The following is a 27,012-nucleotide window of genomic DNA, read 5'->3' as shown; positions in this document are numbered from 1 at the left end:
GATTTCTGATTCAAGGTACCTGAATTACCCTTCTTGCTTACAAATAAGAACAGGGAAGAGAGACTATATTTACTTAACAGAATATATTTCAAGAGGTGTTAAATTTGGTATAATTACCTTTTTGAAATCTACTCTCTTTTTACTGATTAATAATTTGGTGTCACTCCAAATTCCCATTTTGAAGTGGCAATTATAAAGGTTATTATGAAGTTGTTTTTTCTTCTCATTTAGTAAAAAATTCTAGGCTAGTTTGGAAGCAGAGCTTTGGAAAATGCTCTCTTTGGGAAGGCTTCCATAGAAAGAGATTATATTCTTCGGTGTCACTATCAAAAACACGGCAAGGTTTAAAACAGGCTCTTTAGACTCACCCAACCATAAGATAAAGTCCATCCCAATAATCTATACATCCAGTGCGTTTTAATTTAAAAAGTGTTTACCTCTAATTCTATACAATGCAAGTCAAACACTGTATTTGTCCTTTTTTAAGGATATTTTAAGGGAAGACTAGATAAAAATTTTCACAAAAAGACGTATTGTAACAGAAAAAAAAATTCATTCAGTCAAGGAATTTTGAGTCTCCACTGTATGCAAGAAGACACATATACATTTCCACCCCTTCCCATCCAAAAGTAGAACATTCCTATGAAACTTTTTCATAAGACTATATGGTACACAGAGTCTCTGCTACTTTCCAAAAGTTTCCATTAAAGCCATATCGCTTTTACGAAAGATCTATATTAGTATGTGCTTTTGCTAACTGAAAATAATCTAAAGAGGATTTTCTCTTTTACAATAAAAGCTATTACTAATTAGGTCTTTCATAAAAGAGAAGTGGCCTAACAGGAACTTTTAGAAAACAAAGTACACTTGTGCTTGATATTTTAAGAGACCTGAGGATGGATACACTGTTTGTGCTCTCCAAAGCTTGACATTCTTAAAATAAAGAAGCATAGGTGGGGTGCCTGGGTGGCTCAGTCGATTGAGCATCTGACTTCAGCTCAGGTCATGGTCTCACAGTTCATGAGTTCTAACCCCGCATCAGGCTCTGTGCTGACAGCTCGGAGCCTGGAGCCTGCTTCAGATTCTGTGTCTCCCTCTCTCTCTCTCTGCCCCTCCCCTGCTCATCCTCTCTCTCTGTCTCTCTCTCTCTCCCCACCCCCCTCTCAAAAATAAATAAACACTAAAAAAAAATTTTTTTAAGAGCATAGGTAAGAGGTAGACATCCAAAGAGAAATTTTCAAATCTATGACTCTCTTTCTTTGGTTTTGAGGTGGAAATGTTAACTAATTTTCAGGTGCTGGCTATGAGAAAGAAATTTATGTTTAAGAAATACGCGGGGCGCCTGGGTGGCGCAGTCGGTTAAGCGTCCGACTTCAGCTAGGTCACAATCTCGCGGTCCATGAGTTCGAGCCCCGCGTCAGGCTCTGGGCTGATGGCTCAGAGCCTGGAGCCTGTTTCCGATTCTGTGTCTCCCTCTCTCTCTGCCCCTCCCCCATTCATGCTCTGTCTCTCTCTGTCCCAAAAATAAATAAACGTTGAAAAAAAAAATTAAAAAAAAAAAAAAGAAATACGATAACAAGTGATTTAGAAGCAAAATAATGAAATGGTAAGGTATTTGCTCTGCTTAGCTTCAGATCAGAAAGATATCCTAGAGGAAACTGACAGAGCCAGTTGGAGGTAATAATGATGATGACTCTTGGGGTGCCTAAGTGGTTCAGTTGGTTAAGTGTCCCACTCTTGATTTCAGCTCAGGTCATGATCTCATGGTTCGTGGATTCGAGCCCTGTGTCGGGCTCTGCGCTGACAGCGTGGAGCCTGCTTGGGATTCTCTCTCCTCCTCTCTCTCTCTCTCTCTCTCTGCCCCTCCTCCCTCTCAAAATAAATAAACATTTTTAAAACATGATGGTGAGGACTCTTTACAGATTAAGCATAATCTCTAACCACTGCATCTGTCCAGCAAGGTAGAAATCACTGTGTCATTTATCATCAAGGAGATGGAAGTTCGGAGACATCAGGTAAAAACCAGGGGTGTCTGGCTCGTGATGCTATCCTTTTCTCTGGAAAAGGTGTGTCCCTGACCAGACATGAGCCAATCAGAGCCCTTCCACTCCCTATTATCTGCTAACTGGAAGAGGGTCACAGGATGTGAGGCTTGGCAGCTGCCTCCAGCTCTGCTTCCCTCCTTAGGGAAAACGGAAGTTGGTGGAGGGCGCAAAGCTGGCACACAGTGGAGCAGAGGCAAGGCCGGAGTCCTGACTGGCTCACGGTCACGGAGGTCTGGCTGTATCCCTGCCACAATTGCTGGTAACCAAAACGTATTCTCTGGTTTTCAAAGAATATTAGGGGCGCCTGGGTGGCGCAGTCGGTTAAGCGTCCGACTTCAGCCAGGTCATGATCTCGCAGTCTGTGAGTTCGAGCCCCGCGTCAGGCTCTGGGCTGATGGCTCAGAGCCTGGAGCCTGTTTCCGATTCTGTCTCCCTCTCTCTCTGCCCCTCCCCCGTTCATGCTCTGTCTCTCTCTGTCCCAAAAATAAATGTTGAAAAAAAAAAAAAAAGAATATCAAATATTCTTCCACCAAAACGTATTCTTTGACCCCCACCCCCAAGCTTAGTTTGAACTTACATTTGGTCACTTAAAATGAGGAGATCTACCTAATGCATGAGATAATTTTGCTAAGACTTCAGAGCTGATAAACCATAATAATGATGGCTAATATTTTTACGGCAATTTATAATTGTATAGCAAAGTCTCATGTGATAATCATTTTTATTAGCTTTCCTTTATAAATTGTGACAAACTAGGACCCAGATTAAAAATGTGAAAATACATGGAGGTAAAGAATCGTCCTACTAGGGGCGTCTGGGTGGCTCAGTCAGTTGAGCATCTGACTCTTGATTTTGACTCAGGTTATGATCTCAAGGTCATGGGATGGAGCCCCACGTCAGGCTTTGCACTGAGCATTGAGCCTGCTTGGGATTCTCCCTCTCTCTCCCTCTGCCCCTCTCCCCTGCTCATGCTCTCTCTAAAATAAATAAAGTAAAGTAAAGTAAAATAAAATAAAGTAAAATAAAATAAAATAAAACAGCCATGCTATTTTGTATGTCATGAAAGTCGACAAACATAGGTGAAAGAAGGAAAAAGTAAGACTTAATGAAGAGCAAGCCCTATTTTTCTGACCCCTTCTGAATTTACTGCCATATCACCAGGTACAAAACAGCCCCACAGTGACTGCTCCTGTAAGATTTTCTTGGAAGAATGCTCCCACAGCCTGACTCACTCACCTTTTTATAACAGTTCACTCCACTTAATTGGTAATGGAAACAAAGCCGATTTTGAAGAAAGGAACAAATCTCCACCAAGTCTTGCAGAAATAAATCAATCTCACCCGTTATTTCTTGGTAAATGACTCGGTCTTTAATTTCCATTCCTTTTACTTTAAATATACTATTAAGTACTTAAACGATGGCATACCACGAACCATAAATCACAGCAATCCCTAATTCAGTTATAGCTTTAAGCAAAAGGGCGGTCCTAAACGGGACAGAGGCCAGGTGTGAGTGATCTTGTTTCTACTCAAAATACAGAGCTAAACTCCTTGGGGGGGGGGGGGGGGGGCGGGGAGTGAAGCAATTGAAAGTAATATGTCAATTCACAGATAGGATACTAAAAACAAACAGGAATGGGTCAAGAAGCAGGGTGGAGGGCCAGGACCCATCTCAAATTCAACTCCCAGGCTTATTGCTCAGTCATCAAAATGCATCATTAAAAAAAACAAACAAACAAACAAACAGGGGCGCCTGGGTGGCGCAGTCGGTTAAGCGTCCGACTTCAGCCAGGTCACGATCTCGCAGTCCGGGAGTTCGAGCCCCGCGTCAGGCTCTGGGCTGATGGCTCAGAGCCTGGAGCCTGTTTCCGATTCTGTGTTTCCCTCTCTCTCTGCCCCTCCCCCGTTCATGCTCTGTCTCTCTCTGTCCCCAAAATAAATAAACATTAAAAAAAAATTAAAAAAAAAAAAACCCTCAAGGGGCACCTGGGTGGCTCAGTTGGGTAAGCGGCCGACTTTGGCTCAGAGCATGATCTCGCGGTCTGTGAGTTCGAGCCCCGCATCAGGCTCTGTGCTGGCAGCTCAGAGCCTGGAGCCTGCCTCCAATTCTGTGTCTTCCCCTCTTTCTGCCCGCTCGCACTCTGTCTTTCTCTTTCAAATAAACAAACATTGAAAAAAAATTTTTTTTTAATTCAAGCATCCTCAACCCACCATCTCAGTATTATCCCCCTCCTCTCCCTCAAAATCCAGTCTGTTGTGATCCATTGCCAGGTCTACTTCCGAATCGGCTGCTGCCTCTCCTCCAGCACAGCAGTCCCCCCCCTCAGAAGCAGGACCCCCATCAGCTGCCAGGCTGCACATCCCACACTCCTCTACTGCTCCCAGTCACATCCAACTTTCTTTACCTCTCACCTTGCCTATGTCATTGGCTCCTTGGCTCTGACAGCTTTCACCGTGCACCAGCAGACTATGCAAGAGAAAAGGGGGCTAATCTAACAGCAGCAGGAGTATTTTAAAAGAGCTGCCTTCTCAAGGAGGTGAACATGAAGAGCTTTAAAAGAGAATAGCCTCAAAAACTAAACTTAATTTGGATAAAGAAGCTCCAGCATTATGAGAGTCAAGTGAGAAAATTTAATATCTCTAAAAAAGAAAATCACTAAGACATTCTGGATATTTCTCAGAGTTAAGGCAACAAAATATTCTCTCTGCCCCAAGGCAAAAAGAAACAGCTTCTCCTCGGGGCACATTAGTGCAGAGAAGGCCCTCTACATTTGCACTACTGACCCTGAACTGGGGTAGCCAGGAGCGGATGCAAAGCTCAGAACTTCCTGGGACTTCAGATAGTTTATCCCAAAACACAGAGGGTCAGCTCCCTGTCACTGGGGAGTTTTCTATCGCAAAGTCTCCTTAAAGGTATAGAGTTATTATTATTTTTTTTGTAACAAAGAAACAAAACAGAATCATTACAGTGATTAGTCCACCGCAGGCAAAGATAACGGGCTTTGAAAGTAAATTGCTTTGCTTTCAATTTTTCCAGCTACTTCAAGGTGACTTTTTTTTTTAATTTTTTTTTAATGTTTATTTCTTTTTGAGACAGAGACAGACAGAGCATGAGCAGGGAAGGGGCAGAAAGAGAGGGAGACACAGAATCCGAAGCAGGCTCCAGGCTCTGAGCTCTGAGCACAGAGCCGGACGCGGGGCTCGAACTCAAAAACTGCGAGATCGTGACCTGAGCCGAAGTCGGATGTTTAACCGACTGAGCCAGCCAGGCTCCCCCAGGTGACTTTTTTTTAATCCAACTACTTTCAGAACAAAACATATACAAAATTTCTAAATGAAGAAGTGGGAGCAGAATGAATTGCTAGGGTTCATTTCATCAGTTGTTCCCCATGCCACTGGCATGGAGTTAATGGCAAAGGGCAGACTATTAAGTAAGGAGCAAGCGCTGTCCCCAGACTGATTTAACATATGTCGTCCATTCAAATGTATGTGGGCTTTATGGCAAACAGACGATGCAAATGCATTGGAAAGCCCCACTCCTTGTGTGAAAGTTTGTCAAAATGCCTTTTCTCAATTAGGGAACGCTGAGGAACAGTATAACCACTGTCGTGTGCAAGTCTTCAAATTTTATCCCCTTTCAAAGTGTTCCTTGTTCTTGAAAGGCCTTGGCAGTGCTCTTCTAATGCATACATAGTCTAGTGCCTTAAACACAAAGCTAAGACACCAAGGGATAAAAGCCACATTCCAACTCAAAACTTGATGAATTTCAATGGCTGTAGTGCCATATTCAAATCAAAGGGGGAAAAACTCTTACTAATCCTAATTCTCTTGAATGACTACATTTTAAGACTTTGAGGACATCCTTTGGAAATACAAGGAAGCCTTTCGAAGGTAGTAGGACTTGAGAAATATGAAAAGGAAGTTAAGAGCCCCTACCCCTGGGCTCTTGCAATTGCCAGTCCTCATTTCAGGAAGGTTTTTCTGTTATTGTGCAACTGCAATCAACAAGTGATAACAGCCAGCCTCGCCCGGAGGCTGGGTCCTGCTCTCCAGGATGTATGGTTAGAGGACACAGTCACTGTTTGGCTGCATGGCTCCAATATTTCATCCTTGCTGGTCAGGCCAGCTGCTGCAAAGACCTAGATCCCTGTTGTTATCGTGGACACAAGTCCTTTCTTTCTCTTCCTTTGTCATAGCTTCTCAACAATCCAGAAGAAATGATATTTTGTTGGCCTCGGCTACCTAATGTTCACCTGACGCAATTTCACTTGGGGTCATGAATGATAAAATGAAAGCTGCACTTCAGTGCAAACTTGTCCTCTTGCAAACAAAGAATAAAGACATATTGAAAATAAAGTATGAAGACTTGTAGGATACATAACGATCTTTCTCTACTAAGGAAATCAGTTCATCAATTGCAACATGGATTTTTTTTCTAAAGTTTATTTTTGAGAGAGACAGAGACAGAATGCAAGTGGGTTGGGGCAGAGAGAGAGGGAGGCACAGAATCCGAAGTGGGCTCCAGGCTCTGAGATGTCAGCACAGAGCCCGACGTGGGGCTCGAACTCACGAACCACAAGATTATGACCTGAGCCGAAGTCGGACGCTCAACCGCCTGAGCCACCCAGGCGCCCCGCAGCATGGATTTTTAACATAATATTTTTATTAAGTAAAGAGGCTTATTGTAGAAACAAATAGTAGATAAGCAAAAAAATAAATAAAATTTAGCTACAATCCTATCACTCAGAGAGTCACAGTTAATACTTTATAGTACATATCTCCAAAGTTTGTACATACTTCTTTCCCACTCTCTCTCTATATATATATATATGTGAATATGCACATTTATGTATGTACCTATGTGTGTATACATGTGTATGCATTCACACACAAAAAAAGTGTTTACAAGAAACCTTTCACTCAAGCTCTTTCTCCTGTCTTGTATTCAGAAAAAGTGGCCACCTAAGAAGTATTTTATGAGCAAAGAATGGTCCGTAAGACTTTTAACAGTACTTGTATCTTTAGGAAAAGTGGATTCAAACTCAGGTATTGTGACTCTGATGGCCTTAATTGGTTCAGTAAGTAGATGTGAGAAAAAGAGCAAGAAAAAAGGAGGAGGGTCCCTCAGCCCCAAACCCAAGCCAGCATGCACTTTGCTCCTCCTGTCCTTCCCCTGGATTTACAAAACTTCAGGGAGGAACACTGGCAGAACAGGCAGCAGAATGGAAAAAAGCCCATTTGGGGGATCTAGGTTCGTATACTTCTGTCATCTCATGCGTTCACACCAACTGCTAAGATAAATTGCTGTAGAAAGGATGGAAGGAGGGGAAATGAAGTCTTTCAAACATCCTATACACAATTGATAAAAACTAACCAAACCATTTTCTTCCTTCTCCAAGATCAGGTTTACTGCCATGCTTTTAAAAATTGAAGGATGTATCTAAGTTTATCACCTCCTAATGGTTCACATTGTGGGAACGTTTATGTCAATTCTTGAAAGCAAAAGTCTCTGGCCATTTTCATAGATATCTCATAAAGCTAAAACCACGAAAAATATCAAGAAAGTTGCAAACATAAAAATTATGAAGTCAGGGGCACCTGAGTGGCTCAGCTGGTTGAACATCTGACTATTGATTTCGGCTCAGGTCACGGTCCCAGAGTTGTGGGATCAAGCCCTGCGTCAGGCTCCACACTGAGCCTGAAGCCTGCTTAAGATTCTCTTTCTCTCTCTCTCTCTCTCTCTCTCTCTCTCTCTCTCTGCCCCTCCCCCACTCATCCTCTCTCTCTCTCTCTCTCTCTCTCTGCCCCTCCCCCACTCATCCTCTCTCTCTCTCTCTCTCTGCCCCTCCCCCACTCATCCTCTCTCTCTCTCTCTGCCCCTCCCCCACTCATCCTCTCTCTCTCTCTCTGCCCCTCCCCCACTCATCCTCTCTCTCTCTCTCTCTCTGCCCCTCCCCCACTCATCCTCTCTCTCTGCCCCTCCCCCACTCATCCTCTCTCTCTCTCTCTCTCTCAAAATAAATAAACTTAAAAAACAATTATGAAGTCTATGTTGAGCATCCTAAATACATCTTAGCTTGGGAAAAACTGTTTTCTTCCACATCAAATATCAACTGTATTTATCTCCAGAACAGCTGCGTTATTATTACTACAGAGGAACATCTTTAGATATTTATTAACATCACTCATGTCAAACTTCAAAAATAAAGCTGAAATAAAACATTACTCACATGCTGGAAATGAGTAAAGTATTATCAACTTCTAGACACTGCACTGCTAATAATAGGGATGCAGATATACACGTGGAATTACGTTTTTTAAATATATTACACATAGTGGGACGCCTGGGTGGCTCAGTTGGCTGAGCCTCCTACTTCAGCTCAGGTTCTTATCTCACGGTTCGGTTCGTGGGTTTGAGCCTCACGTCAGGCTTTGTGCTCACAGCTGGGAGCCTGGAGCCTGCTTCAGATTCTGTGTGTGTGTGTCTCTCTCTGTCCCTCTCCTGCTCACACTCTGTCTCTCTCTCAAAAAGAAACAAACATTTAAAAAAAACATTTTTAACAGGTTACAAATAGCAAAACACCCATGCTCTTCTAAAACACTACATAACACTCTACAGCATCGAAGGTACAAAAGGGAGCATCCGATCACAGCAAATCATGGCACGCTTACAACGAGGCAGAATTCCCTGCCTGGTCCTCAGGACTGATACCACTTTCTTCTTTTTATTTATTTTTTTTTAAATGTTTTTATTTATTTTTGAGAGAGAGAGAGAGCGTGCACGCGTGCACAAGTGGGGGAGGGGCAGAGAGAGAGACACACAGAATCAGAAAAAGGTTCCAGGCTCTGAGCTGTCAGCACAGAGCCCGACACGAGGCTCAAACTCGTGAACTGTAAGATCATGACCCGAGCTGAAGTCGGTGGCTTAACCGACTGAGCCACTCAGGTGCCCTGGGACAGATACCACTTTAAGCACCATCTCCTCCACGACGTCTTAGAGTTTGCTCCAGAGCAGTGTCTGCTCCCTCCTCTCAACTCATAGCATTATCTTCCGAAATACTCTTCTGTCCCTGTATCCTATTTTGAGACGTCTCTGGCAGTGCAGAGTTGAGCTCTTCTGTGGTGTAATATGTATTTCACAACCTTTCCCTTTGCGTACAAGCTGAATCCTTCCAAGGATTTCAGGGTCTCTGGCTTAAATGTGTTTGCACTTGTGAGGAACGTGAGCAGGGAGGTCTGTGGGTGCGTACGCGTGTGCTGGGAAGAGTACGGGAAGGAAAACCAAGGACTGAGTCAAGTAAAAGAGAGACCACAGTCCTTAGAAGGTCAGGCGGTGAAAAGGGAAGAGAATGACATGTGCCAGAAACCACAGGTGAAGACACGCAAATCTCACGAGGGTCTGGTGAAGCCATATTGCAAATTAACTTAATAAACACAGAAAAAGTATATAAACAAATAAATAAACACAGAAGCCAGTGCAAGGGATTGTGCACGAGGTAGAGGGTAGACAGGGCTGCTCTGCAGTGGGAAGGCGTACTTGGAGTGACTGGCATCTTAGCAATCAAAACCAAAACAAAACAAAACAAAACGAGCCACCTGGGGGCTCAACAGGTTCAGCGTCTGACTCCTGATTTCAGCTCAAGTCATGATCTGCCGGTTCATGAGGTCAAGTCCTGCGTCAGGCTCTCTCCCTCCCTCTCTCTGCCCCTCCCCAGCTCATAAGCACACATACTCTCAAAATAAATAAATACAAACTTAAAAAAAAATAGAAATAAAAGAGAAGACCATTGTTATGGTGACAATAAGGTACCACCATGGCCCGGGTTAATAGAAGTGGCAAATGCACTTTTACATAATTTTCAAGTGAATCCCCTTATTAGTAACTTGAACATGTCAAAGGAACAAAACAATCATGAATTTCTATTATCTTACAAACCGTAATTTATTTTCTCTGGTGTATAAGGAAAATATTGTGCACGTAATGAGATACGCTAAAGTGGTGTAGCCATTCTTCCAGGGCATTGTGTTTAGATTTCAATTACCAAAAAATTCATATTTATAAATGTAATCTAGCCACCCATTCACTCCATATTTCCTAATACATGACACATGATTCTGAAACTGCCAAATGAATCAGATAAAAATGATGCTCATTTGGATAAAATTTTAAATCTGTATACTCTTTCTCAAAGAAAACAGAATACTACCTATTGTAGAGAGACATTATAGTTAATAATTAATAACAATTGAATTATTTTCCTCTTTTTTTAATTTTTTAATTTATTTTTGATAAAGAGAGAGAGACAGAGTGTGAGCATGGAGGGGCAGAGACAGAGATGGAAACGCAGAATCGGAAGCAGGCTCCAGGCTCTGACCTATCAGCACAGAGCCTAATGCGGGGCTCGAACTGGTGAACCAAGAGATGATGACCTGAGCTGAAGTCAGCCGCTTAACCGAGTGAGCCACCCAGGCTCCCCGACAATTAAATTGTTTTCTTCTTTGATCCTTTATTTCTTAGCAACTGAAGACATGAAATCTCTTTCTACCAGCGAAAGGAAGATGAAAATGTGAGGAGAAATAAGAGGTCTATTTTCCCCGCTCTATTCTCTCTCAAGGAAAGCAGTTCTTCCCTTCAAAAATATCAAATCTGCTCCATAATTTGCACATGAGCAGAGAATTAACATAACAGCAAGAAAAAGTTTTACCAAGTAAATGATAGATTCATGAAATAGATTCTTCTTGAATGTTATTTTTCCGTCAAAAGGCAGGCTATAGTATAACCTGTATATACAGACCTGAAATAGTAAAGTAGAATATATTGTTCAGAAATGAGCAGCCTACACTCAAAGTATACTTTTCTCTGAGCATCAGGAAAACAGGCCATGCTCTTTAAAAGGATAGAGCATTTTAAAGGTATTGACAGCAGCGTTCTATGAAGGAAAGAAATTCGGGCAGGATTGGGCCATGGGCCACCATTGGTAGGTTTTATAAGAACAATATGAGCACATAATTTTGAGGGGTAGTTGATGCCCTCTGAAAATGTGCCAATTAAAGGCTATGTATAATTTTGCGTGAAATTATTGCCACTCATAAGTAAGGCTTTCTACTGGCATTGTTGATATGCTTAACCACTATATACGGGCACAAAGTCTACCACTTTAATGGAAATCGTCGATGCCATCACCAGGACAGAACCACTTAGTAGGGAAATTGGAAATTTAATTTCAATCAGATGAACAAAAAATGAAGAGGAACGCTCGAAGTGGTAACATAAAAAACACCAGCGATTAAAAACATTTGGAACCTTTGCTTACCCTTCAAAGGCATTTGTTGCCATGGTTTTTAAAGACCTCTGAAAGCTTCAGCTGTGTCCACAAGAGCTGCCAAGAAATAGGGGCTCTATACTGATTGTATTTGTCAAATGCTTTTTGTCTTAATTATCTCCAAGGTAAAGATTACTTGGCCAAAGGGAAAAAAAGGACGAGCCGCTATCATTTCACAGGTAAAAAAGACTATGATTTTGCTCTTCTGAGCCCTTCCTCCAATGCATGCGTGCGGGTGAGAACACACATCTAATTTCATACGATGGCAATCAAGACTAGCAAGTACCTAAAAGTGGTAATGAGAATGACATTCTTACATGGAAAGAAGTTCTGGGGTTTGAATCTCGGGGCGGGGCCTTTCTTTTCGTCTGATGAGAACCAGGAGCCAAACATCTAGCAAATTTACCAATACCTGGGGGTCAGGCCTTTCTTTCATAAAGTTTCATTAAAATGCTTTCATTTGAAAATTACATAATACTCGTATGTGTACACGGTGAAATTCTTCTGCCCCTCAACCTCACGTGACTACAACATGGAGAGTAAAAATGAGAAGTGGAAATAATGGAAGGATTAGGCAAGCTCTGGGTTAGAAAGGATGTCTGTGGACTCCCACAGTATAAATAATTTGGGGGGGGGAAACCTGCTTTTTATTTGAAAATCATAAAAATGCTTATATTTGTTCCTGCCGTCTACTATTTGTACAGCTTAATGTGATGGAGCCAGCATGTTCTTTTTTAAATTGTAAGCTCCTGGAGAGCAGCATTTGGCCCTCTTGGGCTAATTTGTGGTTTTCCTCTTTAGAAGGGCCTCAAACATACACTTTTAATAATAAGAGTGTTTCTTGCAAGGTTTGGGTAAGATGCAGGGAACTCATAATACATTATTATGAGAATCAAGAGGAAGTTTCTGGAGTTACTTCTCCATTATTAATAATGGGCAGCCCTCAGGAAGCAGTTAAACCATTCTTTTCACTAAGTTTCTTTAAAATTAATTGAGGAAATTGATTCAAATCCCCACCCCTGGATCGTCTGCAGAGTGCTGATTCACTTTCTGCATCTGCTGGGTAATTCTGCCTGGACACCCAGCTATCATGTCAAATTCAGTATGTCTGGAATTGAACTCACCCCAACCCCTCTCTAATTGGCCTTTCTCTTCCTCTTCTCAGCTCAGGTGATGACACCATTATTCTTCCTCTGTGTCTGATACTTTTTAACCCCCTCCTCTCCCAGACATCCCATGCTGAATCATCTTAAAGCAATGTAGATTCTTTCATTATAATATCTTTCAGTCTACTTCTTTTTTGCCCCATTTCACAAATTCCCAAAAGACAAGATTTTTAGCCTTTCTAAGCTATTGGAATACCAGCCAATGTAGTCATCATGTTTCCACTTTCTCCCTCTGTGGTCTCTCCTATATGCCTCTGGCAGGTTAATCCTAATTAAAGTGTGTTTTGTCCTATCTTTCTTATTATTGAAAAAAAAATGCAATGGTTTTGTGTTACCTAAAGCCCACACACTGATTCTAACCTCCTTTCATACTTTTGTTTATTCACTGAATGGCTCCTATAAAACAAAGACTTGGGGAGCCTGGGTGGCTCAGTTGGTTGAGATTCTGACTCTTGATTTCAGCTCAGGTCACGATCCCAGGGTCATGGGATTGAGCCCCATGTTGGGCTCCATACTAAGCATGGAGCCATCGTAAGATCTTTCTCTCGTGCACATGCTAAAATAATAATAATAATAATAATAATAATAATAATAAAGATTAAGCCTTGATCTGGGCCTTACCTGTGAGATGCTCACATTCCGTAACAGAAAGACACATCTACACAAATACTCACAGTCCCAGACAATGGGAACGAGGTAACACAGAAGGCCACAAGGGAGAACTTCTGCATTAACAGCAGAAAAGGTTTGATCACAGTACCTTTTGAACTACAATAGAAAGAAACTTTACTGTTAAGTTTGGAAAGAAATTCCCAGCAAAGAAATGGAATGCTCATATTTGAGTAACAACAAGTCAAAAGTAGAAACAGTGATTTGGAAATTCTTGAATGGTTGCCTAAGGATTATCCCATGGGCCAGGAAAGTCATTAAAGCATTCTTTATGTACAAGGTATTGACATGATTAGTGATTTGCTCTAAGAACATCAGTAGAAGGGCAGTGTGCACAATGGCTTGGAAGAAGGAAAAACAAATGAACCCAATGGTTTAGGTGAAGGAGAAGGCAAAAGGAAAAATCAAATGACTGCAGTGATCCTGGAGAAAGTTGGCGGGAATTGGATGAAGTTAGGGGGAATGAGAGACATGGTCTCAACAGACTACACAACAGTTCTGCTGGGAAACCTCAGGGGCGGTGCCGCACAGCGAGCAGGCGAAGAGACTGACTGCAAGGGCTGAAGCACGGGTACCTGAGGGTACAATCGGGAAACAGACACAAACAGCAGTCCTGGGGAGGAGTGGCTGGTGTCCAATGATGACACTTGAGGAGTCGCTACAGGAAGCAAGGTGGAGGCAGGAGCTAGCTGTGGGAGATATTTGCATAGTTGTGGCACTTAGGGGCTTAAATATTGTTTCCCTAGGGCCTCCGTAACAAAACACGAGTGACTAACTTAAAACAACATGAAGTATTGTCCCGCAGTTCTGGAGGCTAAAAATCTGAAGTCAAGTTGTCAGCGAGATAACATGAAGTGCTAGCATAGCTAATGGTGTACAGATAGACTTGGGATTCCACTGCACACACTCTCTGAACACTGTGGAGAACACCACTGCCTTGCCTCTTCGTAGCTTCTGGCTTTTGCCAGCAATCTCTGGTGTTCTTTGGCATGTAGACACATCACTCCAATCTCTCTCTTCATCGGCTCATGGCATCCTCCTCCCTGTCTCTGTATCCAAACGTCCCTCTTCTTATAAGGACACTAGTCCTATTCAATTAAGGGCCAATATGACTTCAACAAATTATATCTGCAAAGACCTTATTTCCTAATAACGTCACATCCTCAGGCACTGGGGGCTAGAACTTCAACATGGCTTTTGGGGAAGCACAACTAAACCCATAGCAGATATGCCTGAGACTATCTAGGAAACTGGGTGGAGAAAAAAAAAAGGATGGGAAAATGAAAGGAAAACAGATTACAGATGCTGGGGAGTGCCTATTTCCACAAAGCTGTAAAGGAGGGATGCCTGGGTGGCTCAGTCGGTTGAGCATTTGACTCTCGGTTTTGGCTCAGGTCACATCTCACAGGTTTGTGGGACAGAGCCCCACGCGGGGCTCTCTGCTGACAATGCAAAGCCTGCTTGGGATTCTCTCTCCCCCCACCCTCTGCCCCTTCCCACTGTTCTCTCTCCCTCTCCAAACAAACAAACAAACAAACAAACAAACAAACATTTTTTAAAAGGCTGAAGAGAAAAAAAAAAAAAAGAGGTAGAAAGAGAACAGTAAGCCCCTGTTCTCTCAAGACTTATTTACTCAGTTTCCACTGAGCTTTTCTTGGCTTATGCTACTTCACATTTCTGGAATTATTTTCCAGACTTCTTGTTGTCTATGAAAATCCTTCATTTCTTTTTAGACATATATTGAATACACCATTTGCATTAATGCTTCTCTTACTGGCCTTACCGAATGAAATTTCCTCCTTCTCTGACGTCCTATAGCAGTCTTTCTCTACCATTCTTTTGACCTCTTGTCACAGTCTATTTTTTTTTATTTTTTAAAATGTTTATTTATTTTTGAAGGAGAGAGACAGAGCATGAGCTAGGGAGGGGCAGAGAGAGACAGAGGGAGACACAGAATCCAAAGTGGGCTCCAGGCTCTGAGATGTCAGCACAGAGCCCATTGTGGGGCTCGAACTCATAAGCAGTGAGATCATGACCTGAGCTGAAGTCAGACGCCCAACCGACCGAGCCATCCAGGTGCCCCTTGTCATAGTCTATTTACCAGAGATGTGCCCAACACTACCAGAGGCACTGGTACAACAGTAACTCACAGGGAAGACCAGATCTGAAACCAGCTTTCACTGAGCTTACTTACATTCAAGTTTGGGTGGGAACATGGGGAAGCAGCACCTGGTACAGACAATCATCAATCAAATGAATAAATAAAAGAACTTCATTAAGGGTTTAAGGCCCTTAAAGTAAAAATAAGGGTAATGGAGTAAACATTAAAAAAAAAAAAAAAAAACTAGGGGCAAACATTTGTAGGGTTACTTTGGCTAAGATAATCAGGGAAGATTTCTCTGAGAAAGCGATCTTGGGCAGAGATCCAAATGACAAGAAAGCAGCAGAGTAAAGATCCAGATGTTGCACGCAAAGGGGAAAACATGCTGAGGTCCTGAGGAAGGAACACGGTTGGTGTGCTGGAGGAAGGGAAAGAAGGCCACTGTGGCTGGATTGCAGTGAATGGGGGGGAGAAATAAGCAGGACTAAGGGAGTGAAGAGTATTTTCAGCCATAGAAGGGAATCTGGACTTCGAGAGCAGTGAGTTTTAAGACCACATGACCTGATTAATATATTTAAAAGATTTCACCTGCTGTTCCATGGAGACTAGATGGTAGAGGGGCAAGTGTGAAATATGAAGATCAAAGATTTAGTATTTTTGTGTGCATATACTGCCAGACCTCAACTTTGAGCCATATCTCTGAAAGGATTCCAGAGAGAAAATAGTTACATAATGAGAGAGCAGCCTCCACTTATCCCCCATCCTCTGGACTTTTCCCAGGCATGGGTACATATGTCAAGCCGGAAGGTAGCCAGAAATAGGAAACTAAACATAAAAACTAATACAGCGTGGGTGAACAAGGGTGAGTTCCTAGGCATGAAAGAACTAAGTTCTCTTTTAATACAGCTCTACAAAGTGGATGGACCCAACTAAGTGCACTGAAGGTCTTCAGAAAGTCTCTGCTTATCCTCAGCTGCTGTTGAAGGAGCTATCCAGGGTGCTGGAATGTCTCACCACCCCCTCCCAACCTCCCCCCCCCCACCCCGCCCAAACCAGTGCTTTCTAAGGCCTGATAGATAAAGCTTCTCAGTTATCCTTGTTGGACCCAAGACCCCACTGTCTTGAACCATAACCAGACTCCACCCTGGTATCACCCTAATGTCCTTAGGATCTTACCTCACCTTTAATCCAACACCCGCCTGGACCATGTCTGTTTGATCTAATGGTCACCGTCTTCTATATACACATTAGCGAGATAACATGAAGCGGTAGCACAGCTAATGGTGTACAGATAGACTTGGGATTCTACTGTACCTCATGACCATTTGAAATGATAGTGTCAGGGAAGAAGTGAGTTCAGGGGAGTCCTTTTTCCTCAAAACAACACTCAAAAGTAGTACCTGGCTGTTGAACCAATCATCACATCTGCTTATATAACTCATCCAAAGTCTCTGCTTACAATACATCTTAAGAAACACTGATTCTCCACCTGCAATGATTAACAAGTTCCATATAATATTCCATTTACCCCTTCCTTAAATAGTGTCTTTGACTTTTCTTTATAAAAAAAAAAAAAAACAGTATGTTTAACTGAAGGCCATTACTCAATTTCTTGAGTAATCAAGTTTATACACTAAGTAGTGGATGAAAATTTGTATGCTTTCAAATCAAACACTTTACCTCTTCAACGAAAACACTTAGAGCACTAGAGCAATCTGATGGATACTCATTTCTAGCTCTTTTCTTAAGTAACAAGAAAAACAGGGACAGCTACAGCATCTTCAGAAGTTTCTACCTGCATGTCAGACCCTTCACTGTCCTTAAATAGGTTTGAGGGGCAGTGTGACTTATAAAGAGCCAAAGAAGTTCAGTAAAACTTTTTAGTTGCAAGTTATCAAGACTATCATGAGAAAATGGGACAAGAAATCACTAAAGGTGCTCTTGTATTCCCTCTTATATGAACAAACAAATCAAATACATAGAAATGCTACTCAAGTAAAAAGGAAATAAACTACTTGGTTTATACATAACCTAAGAATATATACATGGCTCAAGAATGTCTTTGTTTAATGTAAGGGTCAATTTTATTAATAACTATTCACAGAACTCCCCAAACTCCATTTCACCTCCTGGTCTTTGCTCATATGCTCATTCCTGTAAGTGAACACCCATCCCATCTTTCTTCATTTTGCTCACTTGCCTCATCCTCCAGACTTAATTTTAAATCAAGAAACATCCTCAGAGCCTGACTCACACCCACCAGCACTGAGACAAGTTTGGACTCTTGTAACACCCTGCACTCACCCTCATCTTGGCGCTTTTCACACTGTAATTTGGTTGCCAATTTATTTGTCCAACACTCCCATTACTTTTTAAGGTCTATGAGAATAAGGACCATGTATTTCCTATAATTGTGTCTCCAGGGCCTTGTACAGTGTTGTGCTTAGTAAAGGTAAGCATTGGGCTGTGCTGACAGCACGGAGCCTGGAGCCTGCTTCTGATCCTCTCTCTCTCTCTCTCTCTCTCAAAAATAAACATTAAAAATTTTAAAAATATAGTATCAGTTGGTAAAATTAAATAATCTATGTTGCTTGAACACATAGATATAGGTATATATGTGTGTGTGTGTATTTATTTCTATAAATCTTTGTGTGGATACATATATATAATATATATATAAACAAAAATTTACTATCAGAGAATATCATTAATTTTATTAATAAATCCAACAAAAAAAGCCCAAGTATTACAGAAGATTTCTAAAAGATGTTGAAAATAATAACTGTCAAAAAACTGCTTTTAAAATGGACCAAGACAAAGTTAATTCAGCTAACCTAAACTCCTATCAGATTGCTATTCCTGTCAGACAAAGGAAATTTAGCATAGATATTTTCAGTAGTAAAAATGAATGGTATTCCCCCCAGGGCATACTCTAAAATACAATAATATAGACACTCTTGGAGTAGAAATAAATTGTAGCTGGCAGTATAAAGGAGAAGCTGTACTTGATAAACCATATACAAGAAAAGGATCAAGCAGACAGGTGAATGAAATGTAACAAGTAAATACTTAATAACTGCTTATACAGATAATATGCCCCCCTATTACAAGTCACAGCTATTGTGTCTTCTCATTTTAGCAAAAGGTCATTTCATCCACTGAGACAACAAAGAGATGGAAGAAAAGCCAGAGAAGAACAAGTTAAATTAGAATTGGTCTGGAGCAAAGATCAGAACAGAATACATGTCTGGACACAGCCAAGGTGGAAAGGTAATCATGTACAGACAATTAACATTACACAGTATCCTATAAGCTTAGTTGCCTACAACACATGAATATCCACCTGCCCTTCCCTCACCAGGGCACAAACATATCAATACCCAGCTACTGGAGTCCTCTTCCCGTAGGGTTGCTCAAGACTGCTTGGATCTTGCCAAATGGAGGAAGCGTAACTACTCAGCCACAACTGTCCTGGTCTTTGTCAACTCTTTCTCCTGAGAACTTTTTTTTCACTATCTTTCTACCAGAGATACTAGTGGACCTACTAGGTATTAGTGTTCTTCGACAAATGGCTGCTCTTATGCCTTCCTTCTTCAGTGGCTTCCCCCCTCAGGATTAAAAGTGGAATAGGTCGCTTTTAACACACTATTACCTTGAATACTTCTCTTGAAGAAGGCCTTACAGCCCTCACAGGACCATACTCCATAATGGTAGCCTGAGGCATAGTCATTGCATACTGCACAGTAGCGGGTCTCCTTGGCAGACTCCATGGCCATGCTTCCCTTATCACCAGTACTGGCCAATCTCTCTCTGCCACTCTGGCGCCGATTGTCTGAATTGGGCCTGGGGAAAAAAAATAGGAGAAAATAAAAAACAGTGAATCTATTAACATTAGAAAAGCAAAACATGTACCCTCTTCCAAAGAATAAGAGGCTTGGGGGATGCAGAAGATCCACTTTATTCTGACATTTTGAAATAATGAATCATAATGTAAGCTAATCTTTCATTACCTCTTGCCAGCTGTTGCAGCAAAAGGTGTTTGCCTATTATATTAACCTTGACGGGAAATTGTTTATTGCAAACTTGCTTAAAAAATGGACTGCCTACACCAGAATATATTATCTAGAAAATGACAAAATGAAATTAAGTGGTTTCTAATAGATTTATTCATTTTTTTTCAGGGATTCAAAATTAATGCAGAACCATTAGAGACCAATGCTCATTCTAATTCTAGACACACTAAGAAGCCTTAGGAAATAGAGACAAAGTATAAAGCAGCTGGGGCATTTGAAACTCGAACGAACTGACGAACAACTCTGAACATGTATAGAAAGATAGCAATTCACATTTTCATGTCATTGTTACCATGTAACCCTTGATATCAATTTTTACAACTTGACTCTAATTTAAGGATGCCATTCGATATTCAATACTCCTTTTTAAGAATGCGTAGAATAAGGGGCGCCTGGGTGGCTCAGTAGGTTTAACATCTGACTTCGGCTCAGGTCATGATCTCATGCTTCATGGGTTCGAGCCCCACATCGGGCTCTATGCTGACAGCTCAGAGCCTGGAGCCTGCTTCCGATTCTGTGTCTCCCTCTCTCTCTGCCCTTCCCCCACTCACACTCTGTCTCTGTCTCTCAATAATAAATAAAACATTTTTTAAAAAAAAGAATATGTAGAATGAGAAGAGCAGAAGAACACAGACAATTACTCCAACCTATAAAAATTTCATAGAGGAAACATACCTCAGAAAGAAATGTGAGAATGGACAGTCCATTCTGGAAGAACCAAGGAAACAGAGAAGTAAAAAGTTTTAAAGAAGTAGAAAGCTTTCAGAAGGTAGATGGATTAATAGTGCCAAATGGGGCAGAGAAATCCAGTAAAGCAAGGACTGATGAAATGAAGCGAGAGTTGACAAAGAGGAACCTCAGCAAGGAGTTTGGGCGGAAGAGTACAGCACAAGCCAAAAGCCAGTGGTAGACACGTGAATGGAGTATGAGGAAATCAAAATGAGAGATGGCCATTCCTTTGAGACTCTGGATGAGAGTGAGCAGAGACAGAGATGGGGTGGTCACTGAAGAATATAGGGATTAGGAGGATTTTTATTGGCCAACAGGGCGGAGAAGTAGGGGGAATCCATATTTCCTGCGTCTCAAACAAAGAAGTGTAGAAGCCAAAGGACTTTGAACCCCAGAGCCTGGGAGGAAAAGAGACTGAATCTACTAGGAAGAAAATGAGAAACTCGAAAAAAGATAGGTGGGTAACTGCGAACTGGGGGAGATAAGAAAAATGCCCCGTGGGCACGGAGGGGAGGGACCCCCTTCTGCGGAGAGACAAAGGGAAGAGAAAGAGCGGGTAGGGAAGGGCAGGACCGTAGCTGGACAGGAGAAAGGCCTCGAATTGAGACTGAGAGGCATCTGATTCTAACTGCGGGGTTTTCTCTGGACTGGGGCGGGCTCCCTATTCGCACACCTGGGGAGGAGGGGCGCCAGCCCTGGGTGCCGTGGTAGGTCAGGGCTCAGTCCGCAGCTGGAGAAAGTGGTTCCCTCCCTGGAGGGCTGCGCGATAGCACAGAACCTGCCTGTGTCCGCCACCCCGGGCACAGTGGCTGGGCTGAGGGCTCAGTCTGCAGGGAGGAAAAGGTGGCCTTTCCCTGGAGTGCCGTGGGAAAAGACAAAGCCTGCCTGCGTCCGCCACCCGGGGGGCTCCTGGGGAAGGCAGCGGCTCAGTCCACAGTAGGAGAAGGCGGTCCTCCCTGAAGTGTGGGGGGCACAGACAAAACCAGCCGAGACCACATATCACCACACTGAGAGGCGCTTCCCCAGCGCCAGAACGCGCGCGGAGCGGGACTTTGAATCCTAGCCAAGTGCAGGGTCAGGGGAGTTGGCAGAGCAAGAAAGAACTGCCCCGCCTACGCCCGCCGAGTGAAGACGACTCAAACTGAGTCCCCCGGATGGGCTCCATGGAGAAGAGACTGAGGGATCACCATCCCCCCGCCCCAACCAAGGCGGGGCCTCAGGAATCACTCCCCCCGCCCATAGTGGGGGTGGGTCCACATTACGCCAAACCACGCCCCCTTGCGCTGGGTAACTGCGTAGCCACCAGATGGGCCCAGACCCTGCAGACAGCTACTCCCGACAAGCGGTGCAGCATTGCCTGGATTAACTCTAGGTCAACTCTGGATGTATACATATATTCTATTCCCCCTTTCTCCTCCTTATCTCTTCCCTCCCCTAGGCTGGTTACTCTGGTTATTGGTCTCTCTAAACAGACATATTTAATCCATTGTCTTGATACATGTTCTACACCTCCTTCTTTACACTCCTTTCTGTCTGGAATAATTAAGCCACATAGTTTCTCTGTCTGGGTAACTTTATCTTCATTTCATTTTCCCCGCCTCCTTCTTTATTTTCCTTTCTCTCTCTCTGGATTAAGTCTTTTAGTCTCTCTGCCTAAATCAGTGTTTATTTTTTCTACCCCCCTCCATGAATTTCTCTCCTTGTATGTGCTCTTCCATCAGCACCGCCTCCACCCTCTTTACTTGTAGTCGGTGTTTTGGGGTTTTTCGTTTTTAGTCTTTAGTTTTTTGTTTGTGTTTATTTGTTTGTGTTATTCGTGTGTTTGTGTGTTTTTGTCTCCTGTTTGTCTGTTTTCCTTTACGGGGCTACTCTAAGGAACAAATCAAAGCACACCTGGTGGAGGGTCAAAAATATCACTATGAGTAGGGTAATAAAATAACCAAAGTCACAACAACAGAGAGCAAGTAACAATCTCCGAACAAACACCTCCTGAAGGGCCAGGCTCTGGACAGTGTATGACCCTCTTTTAATACAGCAGTGCTCACAGGTGCAGAGCACACAAACTTTTAAAACGCATGAGGGACAGAAAACTAGACAAAATGACGGAACAGAAAAATTCTCCTCAAAAGAAATTCCAGGAAGTAGTGACAGCTAGCGAATTGATCAAAACCGATTTCAGCAACATAACGGAACAAGAATTTAGAGTAATAGTCATAAAATTAATCGCCCGGCTTGAAAAAAGCACAGAGGACAGCAGAGAATCTATTGCTACAGAGATCAAGAGGCTAAAAAATAGTCCTGATGAATTTTAAAATGCTATAAATGAGGTGCAAAATAAATGGAGGTGGCCACTGCACAGATTGAAGAGACAGAGGAGAGAATAGGTGAATTAGAAGATAAAATTATGGAGAAAAAGGAAGCTGAGAAAAAGATTTTAAAAATCCAGGAGTACAAGGGGAGAATTAGAGAACTAAGTGATGGAATCAAACAGAACAATATCTGTATCATAGGAATTCCAGAAGAAGAAGAGAGAGAGAAAGGGGCTGAAGGTGTACTTGAACAAATCATAGCTGAGAACTTCGATGATCTGGGGAAGGAAACAGGCATTGAAATCCAAGAGGCACAGAGAACTGCCTTTAGACATAACTTGAATCGATCTTCTGCATGACATATCATAGTGAAACTGGCAGAATGCAAGGATAAAGAGAGAATTCTGAAAGCAGCTAAAAATAAATGGGCCTTAACGTACAAAGGTAGACACATAAGGGTAGTAGCAGACCTATCTACTGAAACTTGGCAGGCCAGAAAGGAATGGCAGGAAATCTTCAATGTGACAAACAGAAAAAATATGCAGCCAAGAATCCTTTACCTAAAAGTCCGTCATTCAGAATAGAAGGAGAGATAAAGGTTTTCCCAAACAAACAAAAACTGAAGGAATTCATCATCACTAAACCACCCCCACAAGAGATCCTAAGGGGCACTCTGTGACTAAAATGTTACAAGGACCACAAAGGACCAGAGACACCACTACAAGCATGAAAACTACAGATATCACAATGACTCTAAACACATATCTTTCAATCATAACACTGAATGTAAATTGACTACATGCTCCAATCAAAAGCCATAGGGTATCAGAATGGATAAAAAAAAAAAAAAAAAACAAGACCCATCTATTTGCTGTCTATAAGAGATTCATTTCAGACCTGAGGACACCTTAAGATTGAAAGTGATGGGATGGAGAACTGTCTATCATGCTATTGGAAGTCAAAAGAAAGCTGGAGTAGCCATACTTATATCAGACAAACTAGGCTTTAAATTAAAGGCTGTAACAAGAGGTGAAGAAGGGCATTATATAATAATTACAGGATCTATCCATCAGGAAGAGCTAACAATTATAAATATCTATGCATCAAATTCAGAAGCCCCCAAAATATGTAAAACAATTCATCACAAACATAAGCAACCTTATTGACAAGAATGTGGTCATTGCAAGAGACCTTAATACTCCACTTACAATAATGGATAGAACATCTAGACAGAGAATAAAGAAACAAGGGCCCTAAATGATATATTGGGTCAGATGGACTTCACAGATATATTTAGAACTCTGCATCCCAAAGCAACAGAATATAATTTCTTCTTGAGTGCACATGGAACACTCTCCAAGATAGATCACATACTTGGTCACAAACAGCCCTTCATAAGTATAAAAGAATTGAGATCATACCATGCACACTTTCAGATCACAGTGCTATGAGACTTGAAATAAACCACAGGAAAGAGTCTGGAAAACTTCCAAAAGCATGGAGGTTAAAGAACATCCTACTAAAGAATGGATGGGTCAACCAGGCAATTAGAGAAGAAATTTAAAAAATAAATGGAAGCAAATGAAAATGAAAATGCAACAATTCAAATGCTTTGGGATACAGCGAAGGCAGTCCTGAGAGAAAAATATATTGCAATCCAGGCCTATCTCAAGAAACAATAAAAATCCCAAATACAAAATCTAACAGCACACCTAAAGGAAACAGAAGCAGAACAGCAAGACACCCCAAACCCAGCAGAAGAAGAGAAATAATAAAGATCAGAGAAGAAATAAATAATATAGAATATAAAAAAAAACAGTAGAGAAGATCAATGAAACCAAGAGTTGGTTTTTTGAAAAAATAAACAAAATTGATAACCCTCTAGCCAGGCTTCTCAAAAAGAAAAGGGAGATGACCCAAACAGATAAAATGATGAATGAAAATGGAATTATTACAGCCAATCCCTCAGAAATATAAGCAATTATCAGGGAATACTATGAAAAATTATATGCCAACGAACTGGACAACCTGGAAGAAATGGACAAATTCCTAAGCACCCACACACTTCCAAAACTCAAACAGGAAAAAATAGAAAATTTTAATAGACCCATAACCAGTGAAGAAATTGAATCAGTTATCAAAATTCTCCCAACAAATAAGAGTCCAGGACCAGAAGACTTCCCTGGGGAATTCTACCAGACATTTAAAGCAGAGAAAATACCTATCCTTCTCAAGCTGTTCCAAAAAATAGAAAGGGAAGGAAAACTTCCAGACTCATTCTATGAAGCCAGCATTACTTTGATTCCCAAAGGAGACAGAGGCCCAGCAAAAAAAGAGAACTGCAGGCCAATACCCCTGATGAATATGGGTGCAAAAATTCTCAACAAGATACTAGCAAATCAAATTCAACAGCATATGAAAAGAATTATTCACCATGATCAAGTGGGACTCATTCCTGGGATGCAGGGCTGGTTCAACATTCACAAATCAATCAATGAGATACATCACATTAATAAAAGAAAAGATAAGAACCATATGATCCTGTCAATCGATGCAGAAAAAGCATTTGGCAAAATTCAGCATCCTTTCTTAATAAAAACCCTCGAGAAAGTCGGGATAGAAGGAACATACTTAAACATCATAAAAGCCATTTATGAAAAGCCCACAGCTAGTATCATCCTCAATGGGGAAAAACTGAGAGCTTTCTCCCTGAGATCAGGAACACGACAGGGATGTCCACTCTCACTGCTGTTGTTTACCATAGTGTTGGAAGTTCTAGCATCAGCAATCAGACCACAAAAGGAAATCAAAGGCATCAAAATTGGCGAAGATGAAGTTAAGCTTTCACTTTTTGCAGATGACATGATATTATACATGGAAAACCCGATAGACTCCACCAAAAGTCTGCTAGAACTGATACATGAATTCAGCAAAGTCTCAGGTTACAAAATCAATGTACAGAAATCAGTTTCATTCTTATAACTAATAATGAAGCAACAGAAAGACAAATAAAGAAACTGATCCCATTCACAATTGCACCAAGAAGCATAAAATACCTAGGAATAAACCTAACCAAAGATGTAAAAGAACTGTATGCTGAAAACTATTGAAAGCTTATGAAGGAATGGAAGAAGATATAAAGAAATGGAAAAACATTCCGTGCTCATGGACTGGAAGAATAAATATTGTTAAAATGTCAATACTACCCAAAGCAATCTACACATTCAATGCAATCCCAATCAAAATTGCACCAGCTTTCTTCTCAAAGCAGGAACAAGCAATCCTAAAATGTGTATGGAACCACAAAAGACCCTGAATAGCCAAAGTAAGAAGAAGACCAAAGCAGGAGGTATCACAATCCCAGACTTTAGCCTCTACTACAAAGCTGTAATCATCAAGACAGCATGGTATTGGCACAAAAACAGACACATACACCAATGGAATAGAATAGAGACTCCAGAATTGACCCACAAAAGTATGGCCAACTAATCTTTGACAAAGCAGAGAAGAATATCAAATGGAAAAAGACAGTCTCTTTAACAAATGGTGCTGGGAGAACTGAACAGCAACATACAGAAGAATGAAACTAGACCACTTACTTACACCATTCACAAAGATAAACTCAAAATGGATGAAGGACCTGAATGTGAGACAGGAAACCATCAAAACCCTAGAGAAGAAAGCAGGAAAAAACCTCTCTGACCTCAGCTGTAGCAATTTCTTTCTTGACACATCTCCAAAGACAAGAGAATTAAGCAAAAATGAACTATTGGGACCTCATGAAGATAAAAAGCTTCTGCACTGCAAAGGAAACAACCAACAAAACTAAAAAGCAATCAACAGAATGGGAAAAGATATTCTGCAAATGACATATCAGACAAAGGGCTAGTATCCAAAATCTATAAAGAACTCACCAAACTCCACACCTGAAAAACAAATAATCCAGTGAAGAAATGGGTAGAAGACATGAATAGACACTTTTCTAAAGAAGACATCCAGGGGCGCCTGGGTGGCGCAGTCGGTTAAGCGTCCGACTTCAGCCAGGTCACGATCTCGCGGTCTGTGAGTTCGAGCCCCGTGTCAGGCTCTGGGCTGATGGCTCGGAGCCTGGAGCCTGTTTCCGATTCTGTGTCTCCCTCTCCCTCTGCCCCTCCCCCGTTCATGCTCTGTCTCTCTCTGTCCCAAAAATAAATAAACGTTGAAAAAAAAAAAAAAAAAAAAAAAGAAGACATCCAGATGGCCAACAGGCACATGAAAAGATGCTCAACGTCGCTCCTCATCAGGGAAATTCAAATCAAAACCACACTGAGATATCACCTCACACCAGTCAGAGTGGGTCAAATGAACAAATCAGGAGACTATAGATGCTGGAGAGGATGTGGAGAAACGGGAACCCTCTTGCACTGTTGGTGGGAATGCAAACTGGTGCAGCCACTCTGGAAAACAGTGTGGAGATTCCTCAAAAAATTAAAAATAGATCTACCCTATGACCCAGCAGTAGCACTGCTAGGAATTCACCCAAGGGATACAGGAATGCTGATGCATAGGGGCACTTGTACCCCAATGTGTATAGCAGCACTTTCAACAACAGCCAAACT

At 41.8% G+C, this 27,012-nt stretch overlaps 1 protein-coding gene across 3 annotated transcripts in view; it reads right to left on the bottom strand.

Moving 5' to 3' along the window:
- Positions 1-27,012, bottom strand: part of ESR1 (estrogen receptor 1) — a 376,750-nt gene that overhangs the window by 211,886 nt on the left and 137,852 nt on the right. For all 3 annotated transcript variants that reach the window (XM_043592625.1, XM_043592624.1, XM_043592626.1), the window contains one exon: positions 18,956-19,146. In XM_043592625.1, coding sequence (XP_043448560.1) covers positions 18,956-19,146 — 191 coding nt within the window. The remainder of the gene's footprint in view (positions 1-18,955; positions 19,147-27,012) is intronic.

The sequence above is a fragment of the Prionailurus bengalensis genome, chromosome B2, assembly GCF_016509475.1.
Source record: "Prionailurus bengalensis isolate Pbe53 chromosome B2, Fcat_Pben_1.1_paternal_pri, whole genome shotgun sequence".
Taxonomy (NCBI): Eukaryota; Metazoa; Chordata; class Mammalia; order Carnivora; family Felidae; genus Prionailurus; species Prionailurus bengalensis.
This window is presented reverse-complemented; position numbering and strand designations above follow the sequence as displayed.